The sequence below is a fragment of the Mus caroli genome, unplaced genomic scaffold (assembly GCF_978045245.1).
Source record: "Mus caroli unplaced genomic scaffold, Mus_caroli_1 scaffold_12, whole genome shotgun sequence".
Lineage (NCBI taxonomy): Eukaryota > Metazoa > Chordata > Mammalia > Rodentia > Muridae > Mus > Mus caroli.
In genome coordinates this window covers 19182495-19208132 of record NW_028227267.1, presented here as the reverse complement: position 1 = coordinate 19208132, position 25638 = coordinate 19182495, and the positions used below count along the sequence as shown (strand labels likewise).

Here is a 25638-nt window from a genome sequence, read left to right as displayed (position 1 = left end):
GAAAGAAAGAAAGAAAGAAAGAAAGAAAGAAAGAAAGAAAGAAAGAAAGAAAGAAAGGAAGAAAGAAAGAAAGGAAGAAAGAAAGAAGGAAAGAAAGAGAAAAAAGAAAAAGAAACCTGACTGAAAAAGCAACTTCTACTGACAACAACAGAGACTAAATTCAAAGAATAGAAAAAGAACTCCAGGGGCTGGTGAGATGGCTCAGTGGGTAAGAGCATCCGACTGCTCTTCCGAAGGTCCGAAGTTCAAATCCCAGCAACCACATGGTGGCTCACAACCACCTGTAATGAGATCTGATGCCCTCTTCTGGTGTGTCTGAAGACAGCTACAGTGTACTTACATATAATCAATCAATCAATCAATCAATCTTTAAAAAAAAAAAAAGAAAAAGAACTCCAAGGATAGACTCCAAAAGCAAGTTGGGATAGGCACACTCTCAGCAGGTGATCAGAGAGTTCACAACAAGTCACATGATTAATTCAATAGAGCAAAGCTTTGACAAAATTCAACACTCTTCTTGATGATCCCAGAGAAACTAGAAATGGGAGGATGGTGGCTCGGTGTGACAAAGGCCACAGATGACAAACGTACAGACAACGTTGTACTGACAGAGGCATGCGGAAACACTGCTGCTGTCGTCAGACTGTTCCTAGACGTGCTGAAAAGTAGGCCACGCCTGCTAATGCTACTATCATTTGGGAGTCAGAGAAGGGGATGTGTCACCCACAGTTCAAGATCATCTTTATCTACACAGTGAGTTCTAGGCTAGCCAGGGCTACACAGCCAGACCCTGTCTTAAATAAACAAAGGTAAGTAAGTAAATATATATATATATATATATATATATATATATATATATATATACATATAAGACAAATATTCTAAGAAAGATGAAAAAGACAGCTCAGTGGGTAGGGCACTTGTTGCCAAACTTGATGACCTGAGTTTGATCCCAACATTCACAGAGTAGGACCAACTCCCTCTGGTTGTCCTCTGATCCCTTCACACCATGATATATGCATGGCCTCAATAAAATAAATGTTCTTTTTTTAAAAAATGAAAATACCTCATTTAAAAACTTAAGCAAAAGCCAGGCGTGGTGGCACATGCCTTTAATCCCAGCATTCCGGAGGCAGAGGCAGGTGGGTTTCTGAGTTCAAGGCCAGCCTGATCTACAAAGTGAGTTCCAAGACAGCCAGAGCTACACAGAGAAACCCTGTCTCGAAAAAAAAAAAAACAAAAACAAAAAAAACAAAAAAAAAAACCTTAATAAAAAAGATGCTAAAAGACCTCTACATAAAAACTACAAAGCGAGTTCGCCCTTCCGGTAGGTGCCAGCATCGGGTCGCCTTGGGGGCAGAGTTGGCGGACACCCCCAAGGTCCTTAGAGGACTCTCCACGCGATCTTAGGACCACTGGTGAGTGGATCACAACCTCTGTTCCAATCATCTCACGGGACCTGACAGCATTAAGGAAGCAGAAAACAGGCCTAACCAGAGGCACAAGTCCTTTCCAGTAGGTGCCAGCACCAGGTCACCTTGGGAGTAGAGTCAGCGGACTCCTCCATGGTCCCTAGAGGACTCTCCATGCGATCTTAGGATCACTGGTGAGCAGAACACAACATCAGTTCCAATCCAATTGTGATGGGCCTGTGACAGCAGGAACAAGGACACGGGAGCCCTTCCTGACCAGAGGCTCCGGTTCCTTTTGATCAGTTCTGGTTTACTTTGGTTTCGAACAGACCAGACAGCTCCATGGTCCTCAAAGGAGACAACACTTCCAGGCACTGTAACACACCCAGGATCTTAGAACAACAGGATCCCAGGATAACAGGAGCTGGGTCACACCAGTATTTCAGAGTCTCAGAGGAACTTGACTGCCAAGAACTCTGACACACCCAGACTCTCAGGTTCACAGGAGCCCACAATCAAAGGATCACAGAGAAAGCTGGACTCTGAGGAGTCCTGAATCAACTGGGATTATAGGAAGGGCAGACTCCAATCAGATATATTGAGGGCAGCAAGTCCTTGAGATATTCAGATGGCAGGAGGCAAGCATAAGAACAGAAGCAACAGAAACCAAGGTTACTTGGCATCATCAGAATCAAACTGTTCCACCATAGCAAGTCCTGGATACACCATCACACCAGAAAAGCAAGACATGGATCTAAAGTCACTTCTCATGATGATGATGGAGGACTTTAAGAAGGAAATACAGGAAAACCCAGGGAAACAGCTAGAAGCCTATAAAGAGGAAACACAAAAATTCCTTAGAGAGTTACAGGAAAACACTACCAAACAGGTGATGGAATTGAACAAAACCACCCAGGATCTAAAAATGGAAGTAGAAAAAAAAAAAAAAAAAAAAAAAACCAAAGGGAGACAACTCTGGAGATAGAAATCCTAGGAAAGAAATCAGGAATCATAGATACGAGCATCAGCAACAGAATACAAGAGATGGAAGAGAGAATCTCAGGTGCAGAAGATTCCATAGGGAACATGGATATAACAATCAAAGAAAATGCAAAATGCAAAAAGATCCTAACTCAAAACATCCAGGAAATCCAGGACACAATGAGAAGACCAAACCTACAGATAATAGGAGTAGATGAGAATGAAGATTTTCTTTTTTTTTTTTTTTTGGTTTTTCGAGACAGGGTTTCTCTGTGTAGCCCTGGCTGTCCTGGAACTCACTTTGTAGACCAGGCTGGCCTCGAACTCAGAAATCCGCCTGCCTCTGCCTCCCGAGTGCTGGGATTAAAGGCGTGCGCCACCACGCCCGGCAAGAATGAAGATTTTCAACTTAAAGGGCCAGCAAATATCTTCAACAAAATTATAGAAGAAAACTTCCCATACCTAAAGAAAGAGATGCCCATGAACATGCAAGAAGCCTACAGAACTCCAAATAGACTGGACCAGAAAAGAAATTCCTCCCGACACATAATAATCAGAACAACAAATGCACTAAATACAGACAGAATATTAAAAGCAGTAAGGGAACAATGTCAAGTAACATATAAAGGCAGGCCTATTAGAATTACTCCTGACTTCTCACCAGAGACTATGAAAGCCAGAAGATCCTGGACAGATGTTATACAGACACTAAGAGAACACAAATGCCAGCCCAGGCTACTATACCGAGCAAAACTCTCAATTACCATAGATGGAGAAACCAAAGTATTCCATGACAAAACCAAATTCACACAATATCTTTCCACGAATCTAGCCCTTCAAAGGATAATAATGGGAAAACACCAGTACAAGGATGGAAACTACGCCCTCGAAAAAGCAAGAAATTAATCCTTCAACAAACCTAAAAGAAGACAGCCACAAGAACAGAAAGTCAACTCTAACAACAAAAATAACTGGAAGCAACAATTACTTTTCCTTAATGTCCCTTACTATCAATGGACTCAATTCCCGAATAAAAAGACATAGACTAACAGACTGGCTACACAAACAGAACCCAACATTTTGCTGCTTACAGGAAACCCATCTCAGGGGAAAAGACAGACACTACCTCAGAGTGAAAGGCTGGAAAACAATTTTCCAAGGAAATGGTCTGAAAAAACAAGCTGGATTAGCCATTCTAATATCGAATAAAATCGACTTCCAACCCAAAGTTATCAAAAAAGACAAGGAGGGGCACTTCATACTCATCAAAGTTAAAATCTTCCAAGAGGAACTCTCAATTCTGAATATCTATGTTCCAAATGCAAGGGCAGCCACATTCATTAAGGAAACTTTAGTGAAGCTCAAAGCACACATTGCACCTCACACAATAAGAATGGGAGACTTCAACACCCCACTCTCATTAATGGAGAGATCCTAGAAACAGAAACTAAACAGAGACACAGTGAAACTAACAGAAGTTATGAAACAAATGGATTTAACAGATATCTACAGAACATTTTATCCTAAAACAAAAGGATATTCCTTCTTTTCAGCACCTCATGGTACCTTCTCCAAAACTGACCATATTTGGTCACAAAACAGGCCTCAACAGATACAAAAATATTGAAATTGTCCCATGCATCCAAACAGATCACCATGGACTAAGGCTGATCTTCAATAACAACATAAGTAATACAAAGCTAACATTCACGTGGAAACTGAACAACACTCTCCTCAATGATAGCGCTTGGTCAAGGAAGAAATAAAGAAAGAAATTAAAGACTTTTTAGAGTTTAATGAAAATGAAGCCACAACATACCCAAACTTATGGAACACAATGAAAGCATTCCTAAGAGGAAAACTCATAGCTCTGAGTGCCTCCAAAAAGAAACTAGAGAGAGCATACACTAGCAGCTTGACAGCACACCTAAAAGCTCTAGAACAAAAGGAAGCAAATTCACCCAAGAGGAGTAGATGGCAGGAAATAATCAAACTCAGGGGCAAAATCAACCAAGTGGAAACTAGAAGAACTATTCAAAGAATCAATAAAACCAGGAGCTGGTTCTTTGAGAAAATCAACAAGGTAGATAAACCCTTAGCCAGACTCACTAGAGGGCACAGGGACAGCATCCTAATTAACAAAATCAGAAATGAAAAGGCAGACATAACAACAGATTCTGTGGAAATCTAAAACATCATCAGATCCTACTACAAAAGGCTATACTCAACAACATGGGAAAACCTGGATGAAATGGACAAATTTCTAGACAGATACCAGGTACCAAAGTCAAATCAGGATCAGATTAATGACCTAAACAGTCCTATATCTGGTAAAGAAATAGAAGTAGTCATTAATAGTCTCCCAACTCCCCTAAAAAAGCCCAGGACCAGATGGGTTTAGTGCAGAGTTCTATCAGACCTTCAAAGAAGACCTAATTCCAGTTCTTCTCAAACTATCCCACAAAATAGAAACAGAAGATACTCTACCCAGTTCATTCTACAAAGCCACAATTACTCTGATACCTAAACCACATAAAGACTCAACAATGATAGAGCACTTCTGACCAATTTCCCTTACGAATATCGATGCAAAAATACTCAATAATATATTTTTTAAAGATTTATTTATTGATTATATGTAAGTACACTGTAGCTGTCTTCAGACACTCCAGAAGAGGGAGTCAGATCTCTTTATGGATGGTTGTGAGCCACCATGTGGTTGCTGGGATTTGAACTCCGGACCTTCGGAAGGGCAGGCGGGGGCTCTTACCCACTGAGCCATCTCACCAGCCCCAATAAAACTTTTGCTAACAGAATCCAAGAACACATCAAAACAATCATCTATCATGACCAAGTAGGGTTCATTCCAGGGATGCAGGAATGGTTTAATATATGAAAGCCATCAACATAATCCACTATATAAACAAACTCAAAGACACAAACCATATGATCATCTCATTAGATGCTGAGAAAGCATTTGACAAAATTCAACACCCATTCATGATAAAAGTCTTGGAAAGAGCAGGAATTAAAGGCTCATACCTAAACATAATAAAAGCAATCTACAGCAAACCAGTAGCCAACATCAAAGTAAATGGAGAGAAGCTGGAAACAATCCCACTAAAATCAGGGACTAGACAAGGCTGCCCACTTTCTCCCTACCTATTCAATATAGTACTTGAAGTCCTAGCCAGAGCAATTAGACAACAAAAGGAGGTCAAGGAGATACAAATTGGAAAGGAAGAAGTCAAAATATCAGTATTTGCAGATGGTATGATAGTATATATAAGCGACCCTAAAAATTCTGCCAGAGAACTCCTAAACCTGATAAACAGCTTCAGTGAAGTAGCTGGATATAAAATTAAACAAATCAATGGTCTTTCTCTACACAAAGGATAAACGGGCTGAGAAAGAAATTAGGGAAACAACAACCTTCACAATAGTCACAAATAATATAAAATACCTTTGTGTGACTCTAACTAAGGAAGTGAAAGATCTGTATGATAAGAACTTCAAGCCGGGCGTGGTAGCCCACGCCCTTAATCCCAGCACTTAATCCCAGAAATCAGGCAGATTACTGAGTTCGAGGCCAGCCTGGTCTACAAAGTGAGTTCCAGGACAACCAGGGCTATACAGAGAAACCCTGTCTTGAAAAAACAAAAACAAAAACAAAACAAACAAAAAAGAACTTTGAGTCTCTGAAGAAAGAAATCAAAAAAGATCTCAGAAGATGGAAAGATCTCCCATGCTCATGGATTGGCAGGATCAATATAGTAAAAATGGCTATCTTGCTGAAAGCAATCTACAGATTCAATGCAATCCCCATTAAAATTCCAATTCAGTTCTTCAAGGAATTAGAAAGGGCAATTTGCAAATTCATCTGGAATAAGAAAAAACCTAGGATAGCAAAAACTATTCTCAACAATAAATGAACCTATGGTGGAATCACCATGCCTGACCTAAAGCTGTACTACAGAGCAATAGTGATAAAAAAAAAACAAAAAAAAAAAAAACTGCATGGTACTGGTATAGTGACAGACAGGTAGACCAATGGAATAGAATTGAAGACCCAGAAATGAACCCACACACCTATGGTCACTTGATCTTTGACAAGGGAGCTAAAACCATCCAGTGGAAAAAAAGACAGCATTTTCAATAAATGGTGCTGGCACAACTGGTGATTATCATGTAGAAGAATGGGAATTGATCCATTCCTATCTCCTTGTCCAAAGCTCAAATCTAAGTGGATCAAGGAACTCCACATAAAACCAGAGACACTGACACTTACAGAGGAGAAAGTGGAGAAAAGCCTCAAAGATATGGGTACAGGGGGGAAATTCCTGAATAGAACATCAATGGCTTGCGCTGTAAGATTGAGAATTGACATATGAGACCTCATAAAATTGCAAAGCTTCCATAAGGCAAAAGACACTGTCAATAAGGCCACCAACAGATTGGGAAACGATCTTTACCAATCCTAAATCTAATAGGGAACTAATATCCAATATATATAAAGAACTTAAGAAGGTGGACTTCAGAAAATAAAATAACCCCATTAAAAAATGGAGCACAGAGCACCTGAAAAAATGTTCAACATCCTTAATCATCAGGAAAATGCAAATCAAAACTGAAAGATCCTGACAGAATGTAAAAGGTCACAGAAGCCCTGAAATTGGCAAGATAGATGTCACTGTTAGCAGAACTAGCTTCACTGATTTAGAAAAATAGAGGTGCACAATGCTCTGGCCAGTCCTTGAACCTGTGTGTCTGACAATGTTTTGACCATTCCTTTAACCCATGTGTGTGCCCACTGATGAAGCCCATTGCCAGGTGTTTGTGATATTGGTTGCTGAGAAAGAGTCAGAAAATCTCCCCATCAACCATAGCCCGGCCAATCCTGAGTTGCTACACCTGCACCAGACTCTTTCCTTGTACCCCTCCCATACCCATTTCTTGAGAATAGACATTGTTTAGATCTGGAAATCTCCTACTGCCCCCCTTCTCCTTTCTCCCCTGAGGGCCTATAAAAACTCGGACCTCTTTCCCCTCGAGGTTGACTCCTCTACCCCACGTGTGGGATATGAGTCATCCCCAGAGCTCTGGCTTTCTCCAAATAAAGCCTAATGTGGTTTGCATCAAGCTTGGTCTATTGTGAGTTCTTGGGTGTCCGCTATTGTCCTGAGGCCTGAGGGAGGGGCTCCTCTCGGAGTCTTTCAAAACAACCCTGAGATTCTACCTCACACCAGTCAGAATGGCTAAGATAAAAAATTCAGGTGACAGCAGATGCTGGCGAGGATGTGGAGAAAGAGGAACACTTCTCCATTGTTGCTGGAATTGCAAGCTTGTACAACCACTCTGGAAATCAGTCTGGCGGTTCCTCAGAAAATTAGACATAGTACTACCGGAGGATCCCACAATACCTTTCCTGGGCATATATCCAGAAGATGTTCCAACTGGTAATAAGGCCACATGCTCAACTATGTTCATAGCAGCCTTATTTATAATTGCCAGAAGCTGGAAAGAACTCATATGTCCCTCAACAAAGGAATGGATACAGAAAATGTGGTACATTTACACAATGGAGTACTACTCAGCTATTAAAAAGAATGAATTTATGAATTCCTAGGCAAATGGGTGGGTCTGGAGGGTATCATCCTGAATGAGGTAACTCAATCACAAAAGAACTCACTTGATATGTACTCACTGATAAGTGGATATTAGCCCAGAAACTTAGAATACCCAAGATACAATTTGTAAAACACATGAAACTCAAGAAGAATGAAGACCAAAATGTGGACACTTCACCCCTTCTTAGAATTGGGAACAAAAAACACCCATGGGAGGAGTTACAGAGTCAAAGTTTGGAGCTGAGACAAAAGGATGGACCATCCAGAAACTGCTGCACCCAGGGATCCATCCCATAATCAGCCACCAAATGTAGACACTATTGTACACGCCAGCAATATTTTGCTGAGCCGGGCGTGGTGGTGCATGCCTTTAATCCCAGCACTCGGGAGGCAGAAGCAGGCGGATTTCTGAGTTCAAGGCCAGCCTGGTCTACAAAGTGAGTTCCAGGACAGCCAGGACTATACAGAGAAACCCTGTCTTGAAAAACCAAAAACCAAAACAAAAGATTTTGCTGAAAGGACCCTGATATAGCTGTCTCTTGTGAGGCTATGCCAGTGCCTGGCAAACACAGGAGTGGATGCTCACAGTCAGCTATTGGATGGAACACAGGGCCCCCAATGGAGGAGCTAGAGAAAGTACCCAAGGAACTGAAGGGGTCTGCAACCCTATAGGTGGAACAACAATATGAACTAACCAGTACCCTGGAGCTCTTGTCTCTAGCTGCATATGTAGCAGAAGATGGCCTAGTCGGCCATCATTGGGAAGAGAGGCCCTCTGGTCTTGCAAACTTTATATGCTCCAGTACAGGGGAATGCCAGGGCCAAGAAGTGGGAATGGGTGGGTAGGGGAGCGGGGTGGGGAGAGGGTATGGAGGGACTTCCAGGATAGCATTTGAAATGTAAATGAAGAAAATACCTAATAAAAAATTGGAAAAAAAAAAAAAGAAAAGAAAAGAAAAGTACAAAGCTCCAATGAACAGAGTTGAAGGAAAGTTGAAGACGGAAAATCCTGCCTCAACCACAGAGCAGCAAACTTAGGATTGTTTGAAGGGATGTATTACTGAGACAAGACGCATCAAAATTCAAGTAACTCTTCCAAAAATAGTGAAAAGCAATACTAAAATTCACATGGAAATACAAAAGATCCCGGACAGCCAAAGTAATCTTGGGCAAAAAGCAATCCTGGAAGTGTTACAATCCATGCCTTCAGGGCACTACAGAGCCAGAATAACACAGCCAGTATGGAACTGTCATAACAATACACAGAGGACCCAGGAGCCTGTCAGGTAAATATATTTGCTGCCACACCTGGAGACCTTTGATCTCTGAGACCCACATAGTGGAAAGAACAAATTCCTAAAAGCCATCCTCTGCAGCATATCATATTTCCCATTATATAATGTACAGAATAAATAATTCTAATTCATTCAAAAATAGATGCAAAAACAAATGGACTGTAAGATCCAGAAGTGAACCCACATAACAGCAGCCATTACATTCTTTTTTTTTTTTTTTTTTTTTTTTTTGGTTTTTCGAGACAGGGTTTCTCTGTATAGCCCTGGCTGTCCTGGAACTCACTTTGTAGACCAGGCTGGCCTCGAACTCAGAAATCCGCCTGCCTTTGCCTCCCGAGTGCTGGGATTAAAGGCGTGCGCCACCACGCCCGGCAGCCATTACATTCTTGACAACATTACCAAAAAGACAGATTAGAGACAGTCTTCCTTAGTGAGTGGATATGGGATGTCCACATACAGAAGATTAGAACTGGATTCCCATATCTTTTTTTTTTTTTTTTTTTTTTTTTTTTTTGGTTTTTTGAGACAGGGTTTCTCAGTCTAGCCCTGGCTGTCCTGGAACTCACTCTGTAGACCAGGCTGGGGCCTCGAACTCAGAAATCCCCCTGCCTCTGCCTCCCTAGTGCTGGGATTAAAGGTGTATGCCACCACGCCGGGCTGGATTCCCATGTCTTATCCTGTACAAAAATCAACCCCAAATGGACCAAAGACTTTAATATAAACTTAATTTAAGACTGCTCATCCGCTGGGCGTGGTGGCGCTCGCCTTTAATCCCAGCACTCGGGAGGCAGAGGCAGGCGGATTTCTGAGTTCGAGGCCAGCCTGTTCTACAGAGTGAGTTCCAGGACAGCCAGGACTACACAGAGAAACCCTGTCTCAACCCCCCCCCCAAAAAAAAAAAAAAAGACTGCTCATCCAGGCAGGGGTGGCTTAGACCTTTAATTCCACCACTCAGATCTCTGAGTTCAAGGCCAGCCTGGTATACAGAATGAATTCCAGGATAGCCAGGGTTATACATAGAAACCCTGTCTCAAAAAATTTTTTAAATTAAAAAAAAAAACTGAAGCTATTAACTGCAAGAAAGCAAGCAGAGAAAAGACAAGTAAAGCTATATATAAGCAAGGAATTTCTGAAATCGACTCTAAAAATACAGGACAGAATAGCAAGAGTTGACAAGTCACTAAAGAAACACAAGCCAGAAGTGCACTGAGACTGCATCTCATCTCAGTTACAGACAGTCAGGAAGAAAAGAGGAGCAAATGGCTCAGCGGTTAAAAACACTGGCTCTACTTCCACAGGTCCTGAGTTCAATTTCCAGCAACCATACGGTGCCTCACAGCCATCTGTAATGGGATCTGATACTCTTTTAGCACGTAGGCATACATGCAGATAGAGCAGTCATAGACATTAAATAAAGACATAAACTAAAAGTCAGCACATAGAAAGATGACTCGCCAAGCCAAAGCCTGATCACCTCAGTTCGATCCCCATAACCCAAAGTAGGAAACAGAACCAGCTCCTAACCTACACAGGCACACCGCGCGGAAGCAGGCAGGCAGGCACATGACTGCACAGTTTTAAAACACCCTCAAACTCATCTTTTGTGTAAGTGTGCCACTATCATATGCATGTGTGCATATTTGTTAAAAATCACACGTTAAAAAGAAAAAAGACCAGCCAGGCAGTGGTGGCACACGGCTTTAATCCCAGCACTTGGGAGGCAGAGGCATTTGGATTTCTGAGTTCAAGGCCAGACTGGGCTACAGAGTGAGTTCCAGGACAGCCAGGGATACAGAGAGAAACTCTGTCTCGAAAAAAGAAAAGAGAAGAAAAGAAAAGAGAAGAAAAAAAGACCTCGCTCAAGTCAAAAATCTAATTTTGCAACACAAAGCACCAGAAAAAGAAGATTCATGACACTGTTTGGCCCATAGTTTTGAAGTATAGGCAATAAAAACAAAACAGAATAGAGGGACTACTTCAAATATTAAAAGTCTGGGCTGAGGGGGTGTATCAGTGATAGGGTACACACTCAGCATGCACAAAACTCTGGTATCTCCAGCAAGAATGAACACACAGGCACATAACTAAAATTCACGCCCCGCAAAGCACACAGCACAGAGAAAAAGCAAAGTTATGGAATGGTAGCAAATGTTTGCAAATCGTATCTTAAACAAGGCTAATCATATAAAGAACAAAATGTTAGGGGAACTGAAAAGATGGTGAAAGATCCTGACAGAATGTAAAAGGTCACAGAAGCCCTGAAATTGGCAAGATAGATGTCACTGTTAGCAGAACTAGCTTCACTGATTTAGAAAAATAGAGGTGCACAATGCTCTGGCTACTCCTTGAACCTGTGTGTCTGCCAATGTTTGACCATTCCTTGAACCCATATGTGTGCCCACTGATGAAGCCCATTGCCAGGTGTTTGTGATATTGGTTGCTGAGAAAGTGTCAGAAAATCTCCCCAGCAACCACAGCTCAGCCAATCCTGAGTTGCTACACCTGCACCAGACTCTTTCCTTGTACCCCTCCCATACCCATTTCTTGAGAATAGACATTGTTTAGATCTGGAAATCCCCTACTGCCCCCCTTCTCCTTTCTCCCCTGAGGGCCTATAAAAATTGGAACCTCTTTCCCCTCGAGGTCGACTCCTCTACCCCTGTGTGGGATATGAGTTGTCCCCAGAGCTCTGGCTTTCCCCCAATAAAGCCTCATGTGGTTTGTATCAAGCTCGGTCTATCGTGAATTCTTGGGTGTCCACTATTGTCCTGAGGCCTGAGTGAGGGGCTCCTCTTGGAGTCTTTCAATGACTCCGTCATTAAGAACACTTACTGTTTCTGTAATGTTTCCAGGATCCAGTTCCTACATGATGGCTCACAACCATCTATAACTACAGTTTCAGGGAATCTGATGAAAACACCAGGCACATGTATGAAGGCAAACCACTTACATTAAATAAATAAATATATATATACATATATATATACATATATATATATTAAAAATAGTATATTTTAAAAGTATTTAGAATTCAACAAATACTTTCTTAAGTAGTGAGCAAGTCTGATAACCACATGGAGAGATTAACAGCACCATCACAGGACCCCAGGTTAAATGGAAGATGAGTTACCACTACTCACCCCTCAGAACAGCCACTCCCAAGGCAACAAGAAGAGGCATTAATGAAAATGTAAACAAATGACCCTTGTGCTCTGTTGAAGTGGAAAGGGACAGAGTCACCATGGATAACAGCTTAAATAGATATCAGGATCCAGCTCTGAAATTGGTACTGACCATCAACATGACCCAACCTAGAATCACTTGGAAGGATGGTCTCAATGAAGGATGGACTTTATACAGTATGAAAAGAATTGGATCTCAATTATTATCTGCATGCTGTCATTCACCGTAACATCATCATCCTTGTCTAAAAGGTAGGAGCTGCCCCAGTGTCTATTGGTGGTAAGCAAAATATGGAATACACATATAATGTAAATTATTTATCCTCAAAAAAAAAAAGAAAATCTAACACAAGTCATAACATAAGACACCCTGAAGATATTATGACAATAAAAATAAGCCATCTACCAAAGCAAATATTGTACAAATCCATCTACCCAGGGTTCCTAGAGTAGCGCCTCACAGAAGCGGCAAGCAATGGGACTGAGGAGTTGGTGCCCTCTGTAAAGTGCTTGCTATGCACTTTGGATCTCCAGAACCTAAGTTTAAAAGCCAGGTGGCAAAGCCTCTGTATCCCTAGCACTGGAAACCAGAGTCAGGAAGATCCCTGGAGCTACCTGGCCAGACAGTTTCTCAACCAGCAAGCTCCAGGTTCAGCAAGAGACCCTGTCTCACAAAATAAGGTGGGTGGGCTGGGGAGATGGCTCAGTGGTTAAAAGCAAATACCCTTCTTCCAGAGAACTTGAGTTTGGTTCCAACATCCCTGTCCCGTGGCTCACAATTCTCCATTCAGAGCATCTGAAACTCCAGGCCTCCACAGGCACCTGCCTTCATGGGACCATAACCACCACCACCCAGACACATATACATACATACATACATACATACATACATACATACATACATACATACAAAATAAATATCTTTTGGAAATAGAGAACAATTTCTCTACTTGGAGGTAAAGGAAGGCACTGGACTTTGGTCTCTGGCCTCCATCACACTCCCTACTCCCCACCCCGTCACTACATACACAGAATAGAATTGTGGTTAGCAGAGGGTAAGGAAAGAGAAAACTGGAGGTTACAGTGTTCAGTAGTGTTCAGTAGGGGGCAAGCATTTGCCTGAAGTCTTAACAGCAATGAAACTGTACCTACAGATAAGATCTTCAAATATCTAATCAGTGTTAAGAGAGTTCATATGTGTAAGACTCTTAAAAGCCAGGAAGAGACAAAGACAGTGACAATATACCCATATACATAAAATAAATAATTTTTAAAAATGCACAGAGCAAAAGTTACATGAGACTAAGAACTCAGAAATCCCCAAGCAGTAAAGAACCCCAAGAACTGTAGGCACCTCTATAGCTGTGAAAATACTCATTTCCTGCAAGTTGTGGCATTCCACCTGTGGCATTGTTATGGTTGTTCAAGTGACTCAAGTGACTATGAAGTTTGGTATTAGTGAGGAATAAGCGCCTAGTTATCGCTGCTGTACCGCACACTGAGGGACTGTTAGGCTGGTAACCAGTAAGTAACAGTTAAAGGTAACGCACTATGACCCAAACAACTACCAGAAGCAACTTGACAGGAGAGTGTTTATTTGGATTCTTGTCAGAATGTTTTAGCCCATTGTCACAGAGCGGCATGGTGACATAAGTCCGTCTACACATCGGGAACACGTGGTGCAAGCTGTTCACATGGTGGGTATAACTTTCAAGGTACCACCCTGGCCTGCATCTGCCGGTCAGGACCCACCTAAAACCTCTACAGATTTCAAACAGCACCATGGGCTGAGAGGCAAGATTTCAAAACATGAATTTGTGACAGACACTTCAGATTTGAAACATAACAGATGGTAAATGAAACCGTGAATTTAAAAAAATAAATAATTAAGATTAAAACCAAGATGGATGGACATGGAGGGATATATTTGTAGCACCGATTATTTAGGAGGCTGAGGCAGGAAATTGACTTAAGCACAGGAGTTCAAGACCAGCCAGAATAACAGTGAGATCAGATCTCAAGAATAAATTAAGAATAAAAATAATTGCCCCCTTTTTGTGTCCATGTGGTTTATGCACATACTAACTTGAACTTGTTCCGTAATTCTGCATACCTATTCCTCAATATAGCCACTGATTTCATGCCCGAGGGCAGGTTCCCGTGAATCTGCGTCACTGATGTACTTGTGAAGAACCCAACACTCTCCTGAGAAGCTCTCCAAGCCATGCGCGGGAGTCCACGTGGGGACCTGGTTGCCGAAGGAAGAGATCTTGTCCTGAAAACCTGTGCTCAAGAGGAATGAACGGCTTGAGGCTTAAACCTACTGCTATGGAGTTTGGTGTGCTTGAGGAGACATGCTGGAAAGCTGCCGCAGCTGCACCTGCCACGGATGCAGCTCAGCTTTCTCAGACCAGTATTCTTTGTCAGGCATCCATTCAGCAAGCATGGATCCGAACCACTCGTCCCAGTGTTGGAGAAAGGTGGAATCATTTTGGTCTAGTTTCCGGAAGTGTTGATTGACAGCTGGAACCTGAGTACAATCTTCTAAGCGCGGTACCGCCAAACCACTGCTCTCACTGGGATGATGCCCTCTGTTTTGGATTAGGAGCTGTAAAGGAGGCTGAGAATGGAAGCCCTCCTCTCCTGTCGTCTTTGTCGGTGATGAGTGACCTTTATTGGGATTTTGATCGTCACTCCTTTGCTGTACAACCTGGGAGGGCTGTTGTAGTGTGGTCCCTGGTAACTGCTTCTGACGGCCCTGAGAGAGATCCAAAGGACCATTTGGGGTGTGGGGTGGAGAAAGAGGCAGTATAACTGAAGAACTGCTGGTGAGAGTTTTGGAAGGAGCGACTTTACCCGTAGTCTTCTGGGCAGGGCCCTGGCTGTTCTGGGGTGGATGAGGAGTTTTCTGAGTGTTCTGTCTTGGGTCTGGGTGCCGTGCTCTCCGGTTCTGAAACCATATCTAAAACACACACACAAAAGAGTCCCGAACAGCAGAAGTGATTCCACCTGTCTCTTATGTTTGCTAAACAGAAGCAAAGATAAGGGGACACAGGCTAACCCTTCCAATGCAGGTTCTTGGAACTTCATTTCCTCCGAGTAGAGTCTACCTTCCACATCTCCATCACCTCCCAATAACCCACTTGGATTTTGAACAGATTCCTCGCAGTGATTAGCTCAGAGCTCTTGGGATCTAAGGAGCTCTAGGAACACCTCGCCTCACCTCACCTCACCGAAACACCTGGAGATGAGCTTGACTAATCTGTGTTTCTCAATCTAACTAAGTTGACAATCAAGATTAAGTAAGCCATGGCACATGGTCATGGGTGAGATAATACTGCGGTTGGAAAGGTAGAAGAAAAGTTAGACTCCACCCATCTGATACCCAGCACTGATGGAGGAATCAAGTTCTCAGAGGCAGGGTGAATTTCTGCTTATCAAGAGGCTCCTAAGAAGGTGGAGCTCCCAGAGGGCATGGAAGCACAATGGCTGATCCAAAGCTAGGATTATCTAAGGATGCTTGCTTCAGAAGAAGTTCACCCATCTCCATAATACACACAGAACAGGGACTCTCAGTGCAGGCTGTGTTCTAGACTGCTTAGACTACAGCCAGAGGGGAGCTGAGGGCTAGGTAAGCAGACATCCCATGCCTAGAGGTGTCTGGGTGCTAACTAACATCCTAAGACACAGAGTAGCACCCTCGCCCTCTGGGGCTCAGTTGACAGTAGTTCCAAGGACTGTGTTCTGGAAACAAGAGTGGCTTTACACACTGTCACCTAACTGCTCTTTCTATTTCCTATGATTCTGCAGGTCTGATGAGACTGTTTCTCCAGACTGTCGCTGGAAACACCAAGTATCTACATCCCGTGTCTAGAGCAGGGGGACAACCATGAGTAGCCTGGCTTTGTCCAGCAACGGCTGGGGAGAAAAGCGGCTCGTGGTAAGGACACGTGGGCTGCCAGAGGCAGAGAGATGCACAACGTACATGAATCCTGGATTCTGGGATGCCTGTTTGTTGAGCCAGTTTTTCCCTGGTAACAATCCCAGGGAACCGATTCTTCTCAAAAGCTTCAATTAGAATATCAGTCTGGAACTTTGTGAAGTGCGTTCTGCTCCTTCTAGCTTCTTTAACTGATTCAACATAAGCACACAACAGGGTTTGCAGGTCAGTTTTTACATTCAAACTTGAAAAAAAAATATTTTGAATGAACATTGTTCATCAAAATAATGGCTTGAGCTGGGCGTGGTGGCGCACGCCTTTAATCCCAGCACTCGGGAGGCAGAGGCAGGCGGATTTCTGAGTTCGAGGCCAGCCTGGTCTACAAAGTGAGTGCCAGGACAGCCAGGGCTACACAGAGAAACCCTGTCTCGAAAAACCAAAAAAAAAAAAAAAAAAAAAAAAAAAAAAAAAAAAAAAAAAAACAAAATAATGGCTTGGTCAAACCCCAGAGGTGACAGGACACAGCCTTAATAAACAACAATGGAAATAAAAGGGGAGAATGGTTTCTTTCTTTTTTTTTTTTTTCCTTTTTTTTTTCATGACAGGGTTTCTCTGTATGGCCCTGGCTGTCCTGGAACTCACTCTGTAGACCAGGCTGGCCCCGAACTCAGAAATCTGCCTGCCTCTGCCTCCCAAGTGCTGGGATTAAAGGTGTGTGCCACCACTGCCCATCGAATCGTTTCTTGCTAAGAGACCATTCCTCTAGACTAGACTCAAACTCTCTCTATTGCCAGAGATAACCTTGATCATCTAGCTTCCAGATCCCAAAGCAGGGATTATAGCTACCACACCCAGTGAGATAATGTTTATATCTCTGATCCTGGGAAGCCCAGTGTATGCTATATTTGGTCCCTAGTCTGAGCTTCCTCTACAGAATATCTCTCCACAACATGCCGTTGCTTACACTCCCAAAGAAATCTATGGAAAAGTTAGGTTTGAACTCGTGGATCTCACCTCTAGGTTTATCCTGTTCCTGCTCTTGGCTTTCTTCAGAGCAGCATGCAAAGTCTGCTTGCTTCCGTATTTTTCTGTGCTTTTGAAACCAAGTCTATGTGGAGAAAGAAAATAAGAAGAGGGGTTACACAGGAAGTGGATGCAGCTCAGTGTAGATCACTCCAAACATCAGCCAAACAAACTGATTGGGCATCTGCCCTCAAGGCCATGTCCAGAAGAGGAAGATTCAGTCTCTTGTTTTTATTGTTATGTTTATCTAAAACATCAACAAGAATCTCTACATTCATTCTTCCTCTTGCTCCCCCAACACCCTGAACACACACACACACACACACTCACACTAAATACTTGTTAAGTAGATAAAGTATCCACTGCTTATTTCTAGGCCCCTCTTCTTAGCAAACATCATTTCACAATGTACAGTACACATGGACTTAATCTTTGAAAATCATTTCCTAAACAAGAAGAAAGAATTGACAACAGAAAAAAACAGTTCAAATAACACTAATTTCTGGTTATAGCTTATATTATTTCACTCCAGGGGAAGCCAGATATAAGAAGACTGCCACGAATGTAAACACCTAGTTTTAAGACTTATCACAAGCCGGGCGTGGTGGCGCACGGCTTTAATCCCAGCACTCGGGAGGCAGAGGCAGGTGAATTTCTGAGTTCAAGGCCAGCCTGGTCTACAGAGTGAGTTCCAGGACAGCCAAGGCTACACAGAGAAACCCTGTCTTGAAAAACCAAAACAACAACAACAACAACAAAAAGACATCACAGGCTAGTTCGATGGCTCAACAGTTAGAAATACAAGCACATAATGCTCTTCCAGAGGATGTGAGTTCGATTCCCAGCACCCATATCAGGTAGCTAACAACTACCGTAACTCGAGCTCCAGGGGATCTGACACCTCTGGCCTATTTCCACACTTGTACTCACATGAACACATGAAAACACACACACACACACATGCTTAAAAATAATAAAGATACATTTTTAAAACTATATTCACTACTATAATTAAAATTATTTGCTATGTGTGGTTTTGGTTTGTTTTTGCTTTTAGTTATTTCTGAATATTTGGTTGTCTGAGTCTTTGGACAACCTGATAATTCACTGTAGCCTTCACAACCTTAGACAATCATTATCATCTGAGTTGTTAGCCATAGACCTTGCAATCTTAAATTACTAAGTCCCAGCTTTGTTCTCAAAAGCTCTTCATGTTTTCCAGATTTGATATTCAAAGTAAGTTTTCAAATTACAGCCTTATGAACAGCTGGAAGCTTCCAACTAGTGAGTAGATAGAAAGCTCCTCAGAAGCCACCAACATCCTCCATGATTCTGAACTTTTCCATCAGTTCAAGCCTCTCGGGTACCCAGTCACCAGGTGTGCCTACATGGAACAATTTCATTAGTTTAAGTCTCTTGGGCATCCAGTCACCAGGTGTGCCCACACAGAACAATTTCATTAGCATTATTTGTGTCGACTATCTCCCATACCTGGACAGCTTATCAGGACATAAGAAAATTGTCTTCTCTGCAGGATTTCGGAAGACTAAAGTCATTATAGCAAATCACTGTGCACCAAATTTAAAAACTGGACTTCATTTTCTCACCTCTGAAGGATTAAAGGGTTATCTCATTGGTTTGAATGGCACTCCTTGTGATATAACTGTACTTTCCACTCCTCTAGTTCATCTTTGATTATCAAATCTGCGATCCAGAGCATGTAAGTACCAGGACAGTCTAAAGACCATTCAGTAAGTAACCCCATACCTGTACACGGGCAAACAGCTCTCATCAAACTTGTCAGGTTACAAAGAAGGAGAAAGAGGGGGAGGGGAAGAGAAGAGGGTTTAGGAAAAGAGGAAGGAAGAAAAAAGGAAGAGAGAGCTACGGTACACACCTTTAATCCTGACACTCAGGAGGCAGAGGCAGGAGGATCTCTGAGTAAGAGGCCAGCCTGCTCTACACAGAGAGTTCCAGGATAGCCAGGGCTATACAGAGAAAAAAAAAAGAAAAGATGAAAGTAAGAAGGAAAAATGAAAAAAAATGAGGGACTGGGAGAAAAGTAAGAAAAAGGATTCAGAGAAGATTATGATATTGTCACAGAATAAGTAAAAAAGTATTAATAAAGGAGAAAAGATTAAAGGAGAAAAAAAGGACTAGCTTACAAACCAGCAGTTTTCATAAGATCTTGAGTTCCCTGTTTTCTCACATGTGTATGGCAACTTTATTCCTTGGGCGCTAACAAGGAAAGACTCTGCATTACTCTGCTGATGACATAATTTCTTAAGTTCTGTAATTCTCAAGATAATGACTTTATTATCTCCTATGGGGAAACCATGAGCTGGCTATCCCTTTGCCTCTGTGCAGGCTCACCACTCATATTTCCTTCCTAAGACATAAGCACAGCTTCTGTTTTACCTTTCCATTGCACATGCACATTCCATTTCCATGTGCACATTGCACATAAACTTAGCAAAATAATAGCATTCTTACGAGAACTGCCCAGAAGAACTTAGCCTAGCTTTGCTTTTTTTTTTTTTTTTTTTTTTTTTTTTTTTTTTTTTTTTTTTTTTTTTTTTTGAGACAGGGTTTCTCTGTGTAGCCCTGGCTGTCCTGGAACTCACTTTGTAGGACCAGGCTGGCCTTGAACTCAGAAATCCGCCTGCCTCTGCCTCCTAAGTGCTGGGATTAAAGGCATGCACCACCACGCCCGGCTAGCTTTGCTCTTTAACCTGACTCAGAGAGAGAAAGAGGCCTAATGCCTACCATAATTTGAGACTCAGAGATGCCGAGTTCCTTAGCCAGATGTCCTCTGGTAGATAGATCAGGATTGGGATTCTTTTCAAACCACACACGAAGAGTGTCCTTTTGACTCTGGGTTAGAATAATTCTCCTTCTCCGGGCTTCTTTTTCCAGTAGGCCTAGCAAAGAGAAGGCAGACAGAAGTGTGAAGGATCTGTCTCCTGGCGTGAACGCCTGCTTTGTCTGCTCCATGCAGAAAGCCCAGACAGTCAAAGATGACTATGTATTTTGACTTTAGGGATAGTCTTAAGTCATGACAATAAGGACATACACAAGCATAAACATGCATTACAGAAAGGATGATAATCACATAAGACTAAACACAGGAAAGGTCCGAACCTCCACAAGAGTACATACAGAGAGTAATGGAAACTAGAAACATGCAAATTAATGAAACAAGTACACATTTTATATAAAAGTTGAATGTTGGAAAGAAACATTTTCATAAAATTAAACATTAGTTGTTGCATTCTCTTCATCCAAAGTGTCCACTTTTAGTACTCTAAGTGGAAGCCTCCTTTGTAAGAGCCCTAGCTGTCATTGTAAACTCTAAGTTACAAGAATTCAAAATACTTGTCCATTTACCCACCCGAACTGTCACTAAAAACCAGCTCTCAGACAATATATTAATCATATGTGACGTAAAAGTTCTGAGGTTTGAGGAAACAAAGGAGGGAGGCCCTTGGCATAGCCACAAGCACCAGCAGGGAGAGAGACTTACCAGTACTGCAGCTCAGCTCCATGCTGCAGCCATCTGGATCCCAAGAGGCCCAAGAGAGCTGTCACAGAGACACAGGATGTAGTAGAGCCTAGAGTGGCCCACCCATTTCTTAAATACCTGTTGGTTGTTTAATCCTTTCATTAAATATGCAGCACTGTGGCAAATCTTGATAGTCAACTTGATTGGATTAAGAGGTTCCTGGGAGATTAGTGAAACCCGCCTCTGGGTGTGTCTGGGGTGGTTTCCAGAGAAGATTATATCATGAGAGAGTTGAGCTAATCACTGGTTTAACCCCTTGGTGGACTGAAGTTTTAAAAGACTCTTGACAGATGATGGACTGTGACTGCGGGGAGTCAGATGGAGCAGATGAATTGTTGGCTATGTGGCTTTAAAGGACAGTGCTCTCTGCGCTCTCTCTCTCTCTCTCTCTCTCTCTGTCTCTCTCTCTCTCCCTGTCTCTCTCTGTCTTGCTCTCTGAGCCTCAGACTCACTACCATGATATTCTGCCTGACCTGGGGCCCACAGCAATGGACCCTGGTGATCATGGGTAGAGTTCTGAACTAGTGAGCAAGAAATGAATTCTTTCTCCCTTCCCTTAAGCTGTCTCTCTGGGGAACTTGTTAGAGCAATGTAAAATTTGACTAACACAGCCACCTAGGAGGAATTTGAAGAAATTACCACAGAGGAGAAGTTGAGTTTGGAAGAGAGTGCAGATTCTTCTGGGTAATTTTGCATCTACCCTAACACCTCTCTGTGTATGGTTTTACTTCTTAGCTCTCTAGATTGTACCTGCATTTTATTTTTATACTCATCATCGCCATCCTCTCTCCTCTTCCTCCTCCTTCCCCTCCCCCTCCTCCTCCTCCTCCTCTTCATTGTTTGCTGTGCTTGTGTTGGAACCCAGTCTCAGACAGGCTGGGTAAGGAAGTGTTCTATCACTGAGCTGCAGTCCTGGCGCCTCCTGTTCCTTTCAGGTTGTTTTCTTTCCTAATTACCCTAACTTGGCCATATTCTGTAATGTATTAGGAGTCTCACTATATTTCCTAGTTTCCAACTTTCTCCCACCTTCTACAGGAACACATTTCTGTCTTTGTTCTGCCCTTGCCCTCCGTGTAGGTGTGCCTCACTCGAATGGACTTGGCAGACGTGATTAAAGAGAAAAACTAGGTGACTTTAAGTAAAGCAGACTGTCCAGTATGGGTGGGACTGACTTAGTAAGTAGGAAGGGAAAATTGTAACGCTGAAGAAGGTCACCTGGAGAAGGTCAACAATGGAGCTAGCAGCGGCTCTGGCCAAGATCCAGCCTGCTTCCCTCTCCTTTCCTAGTCAGTCCTGCTGCTACGCATGTACGTGTGTGTGTGTGTGTGTGTGTGTGTGTGTGTGTGCGTGTGTGTGCATTCTATGCATGCGCTTTATCAGCATGCCTATATGCAGACTTGAAAAACTCTTCCATTACCTTGTCTATCTAACTCTCATCTAGTACAAGGTATATTAATAACAATTAACTCACAGGCCAGTGAGATGGCTGAGCAGGGAAAGGTGCTTGTTGCCAAGTTCTGACAATCTGAGTTCAATTCCTGAACACCCTATAGAAGGAGAGAGGCAACTCCCACAAAATCCTCTGACATCTACATATGCCAAGGCATATGTGCCCCACTCCCATACACACTTGAATACATGAATGAGTGAAAGAATAAATAACAACTTCACATAATCACATTCAACAGATGGTAAGAAAAGAATGAACCTCACCCAAGAGCCTTGTCCTTCTGAGTAAATGTGTTCAGGGGAGAGTTATAGAAAGTTAGATAGGCTGGGCAATGGTGGTGCACACCTTTAATCCTAGCACTTGGGAGGCAGAGGCAGGTGGATTTCTGAGTTCAAGGCCAACCTGGTCTACAGAGTGAGTTCCAGGGCTACTATACAGAGAAACCCTGTCTTTTTTTTTTTTTTTTTAAGATTTATTTATTATTATATCTAAGTACACTATAGCTGTCTTCAGACACACCAGAAGAGGGCATCAGATCTTATTAAGGATGGTTGTGAGCCACCATGTGGTTGCTGGGATTTGAACTCATGACCTTTGGAAGAGCAGTCAGTGCTCTTACCCGCTGAGCCATCTCTCCAGCCTGAGAAACCCTGTCTTGAAAAAAAAAACCAAAAACCAAAAACAACCAAAAACCAAAAACCAAAAACCAAAAAAAAAAAAAAGAGAGAGAGAGAAGAAAAAGAAAGATAGATGTCAGCCGGGCGTGGTGGCGGACGCCTTTAATCCCAGCACTCCGGAGGCAGAGGCAGGCGGATTTCTGAGTTCGAGGCCAGCCTGGTCTACAAAGTGAGTTCCAGGACAGCCAAGGTTATACAGAGAAACCCTGTCTCAAAAAACCAAAAAAAAAAAAAAAAAAAAAATAGATGTATGATCTTGCTGTTGTTTATATATACCTATGACTAGTTTAGAAGAGACATAGGCAGACTGAAGAGATGGCTCAGTGGTTAAGAGCACTAACTGTTCTTCCAGAGGTCCTGAGTTCAATTCACTGCAACCACGTGGTGACTCTCAACCATCTGTAATGGGATCTGATGGCCTCTTCTGGTGTGTCTGAAGAGAGTGACAGTGTACACATATACATAAAATAAATACAAACATCAGAAGAAGAAGAAGAAGAAGGAGAAGAAGAAGAAGAAGAAGAAGAAGAAGAAGAAGAAGAAGAAGAAGAAGAAGAAGAAGAAGAAGAAGAAGAAGAAGAAGGAGACACAGACATGCCAAGTTTGCATGGCTATTGTGCCTCAGTTGAAAGCAGCAGTTGAAGTAAAACTGTTAGTGAGAAGTAATTTCAGTTGTCTCTGCTGCTAAAGAAGAAAAAGACAGTTGGTGCTTCAGTAAGGCTAATAGGCTCAGGATATTTGAGAAACAAAGTTATGATTCTGGTTGTGATAAACTACCCTGCCACAAGCAATTTAAGAAAGGAAGAGTTCATTTTGGCTCACAGTTTCAGGGTACAGTCCACCATGCAGGGATGTCAAGGCAGCAGGAGCCTGAAGCAGCTGGTCATATTGTTTCCGAAGTCAGGAGGAAGACAGCCAAGGGTGCCACTGCTCAGAGCCGTTCTCCGTTCCGTCCAGACCCCGAGCACCATGTCCCGGGGAAGGAGTAGCCAGTTTTGAAAGTGGGCCTTCTCACCTTATTAACCTAATCAAGAGAATTGCTCACAGGTGTGCCAGGCTTGCCTCCTAGATGAGTAAAAACCTGCAGAGGTGATGACTCAATCACACATCTCCACCAATCCTAGGAAAGCGAAGGATTCACCACAGGGGGTCCATTCCACCACTGAGTCTTCTAGTATGTTTTACATTATAGTCAGACATTAATGTTTTAAAAATTGCTTGCTGACCACTTAATATTGCAAATTTTCTATTGGTTGTAACCCAAACTCACATTTCATATGCATGTATGTAAAAAAAAATTTTTGGTCGACAAATATATTCTTGTGGCTTGGGATGATAAAATACATTGTTGTTTTTACTTAAAAAATATTTAAGAAAACAAAAGCAAAAACAAAAACAAAATTGTAGCTAGGTCCAAACAAATGCATTAATTAACCTTTATGAAATGTGTTACAGATATCTGTGTATAAGTGTTAGCTTTTTTTAAAAAGCCACGTGACTAAACTAATGAAAAAATATGTGTGTGGAAAAATGCTATCTAGACCCACAGGATCCTACCCAGACGGTAAAGCAAGGAAGGACCCAGCAGCCCCTCATCCCCCTAAGTTTTTGCAAATTACAGGAATCAGGGATCTAGCCTGGGTGTTTCAGTCAGGCAGAAGAAATTACCTAATTAGGGCAATCGCATCTGAAACTGAAGGATGTGAAAAACATCTTTCCAGCAGCAAGTTGGTGTCCCGCTGATACTACCTCGTCCTCTTCCTAAGTCTCCTCCTCTCCCCACTCCACATACCCACTTCCCCACTGGATCAGAAGAGAAAATATTTGCTTTCTGGGGTAAGATGGCGGATTGGACGCTTCCTCCATTCAACTCCGAGAAAGAAGAGTCAGGGTAACAAAGAACAGACCATATCCCCGGGACAGAAAGGAAGAAAGAGCATCAGAAAGAGGTGACAGGACAGATAGATGAAAAAGGATGAGAAAATAGAAAGGCTAAGGCAAGGGCAGGAGGAAGCAATCTGCAGTCCCAATCCCCGCAGGGGGAAAGAAGAGCTGGAGCCCCAAACACTCGTAAGCCTGTCAGCCTTGGTGACAAAAGACTGGCAGCCCCAGCTGCAGGATAAACCCACAGTACTCGCAAGCCTTAATCCAGTAGGGGGAGGGGAGATAATGCCTCCTCCGGTGGGGCCCGTTAGCAGCGGAAAAGAAATCTTGCATCCAATCCCGGCATCCAAACCCCTACCCAACCCGGTACTTCAGGAGTGCTATACCAGATGCCTAGCCGAGAAAGGACCTATTGTTTGAGAACAGGCTACTCTGGGATTCTGAAAACAAGGAACAGTCAGTGGCAAGTCAGAGAGCAAGGGGCCACTCTGCCAGAGACCCAGAGTGGCAGACCGCTACCAGACGCAGATGCAAAGTGGGAGGGTGGGACCTGGGCCGGCTGGGAAGTTTTAGGGGCGGGAGCTCAGCGGGGGCGCCCCCTCCCT

General features: G+C 42.7%; 1 protein-coding gene across 5 annotated transcripts; it reads right to left on the bottom strand.

Moving 5' to 3' along the window:
- Positions 1 to 14094: 14094 nt before the first annotated feature.
- On the bottom strand, positions 14095 to 25403 carry LOC110287919 (double homeobox protein B-like). Of its 5 annotated transcripts, none has more exons than XM_085828432.1 (7): positions 24818 to 25403; positions 23972 to 24230; positions 20984 to 21041; positions 20227 to 20381; positions 17452 to 17545; positions 16483 to 16628; positions 14095 to 15459 (listed from the first exon to the last, which is right to left on the bottom strand). In XM_085828432.1, the coding sequence occupies exons 3-7, from the start codon at positions 21003 to 21005 to the stop codon at positions 14824 to 14826; spliced, it is 1053 nt and encodes a 350-aa protein (XP_085684558.1). In that variant the 5' UTR covers positions 21006 to 21041; positions 23972 to 24230; positions 24818 to 25403; the 3' UTR covers positions 14095 to 14823. The 5 variants fall into 5 exon arrangements, with proteins under 5 accessions (XP_085684558.1, XP_085684560.1, XP_085684559.1 ...); XM_085828434.1 differs by having other exon boundaries at positions 24165 to 24230; XM_085828433.1 differs by having other exon boundaries at positions 23972 to 24173.
- Between the last annotated feature and the right edge of the window lie 235 nt (positions 25404 to 25638).

Bases quoted from the DNA above. Each gene is read 5' to 3' on its own strand.
- LOC110287919 (XM_085828432.1), bottom strand. From the start codon at position 21,005: ATGGAGCTGAGCTGCAGTACTG. The intron at 20,382-20,983 runs GTAAGTCTCTCT...TCTCTTTGCTAG, and splicing joins GGAGCTGAGCTGCAGTACTG to GCCTACTGGAAAAAGAAGCC. The intron at 17,546-20,226 runs GTAGGCATTAGG...TTCTCCACATAG, and splicing joins TCTCTGAGTCTCAAATTATG to ACTTGGTTTCAAAAGCACAG.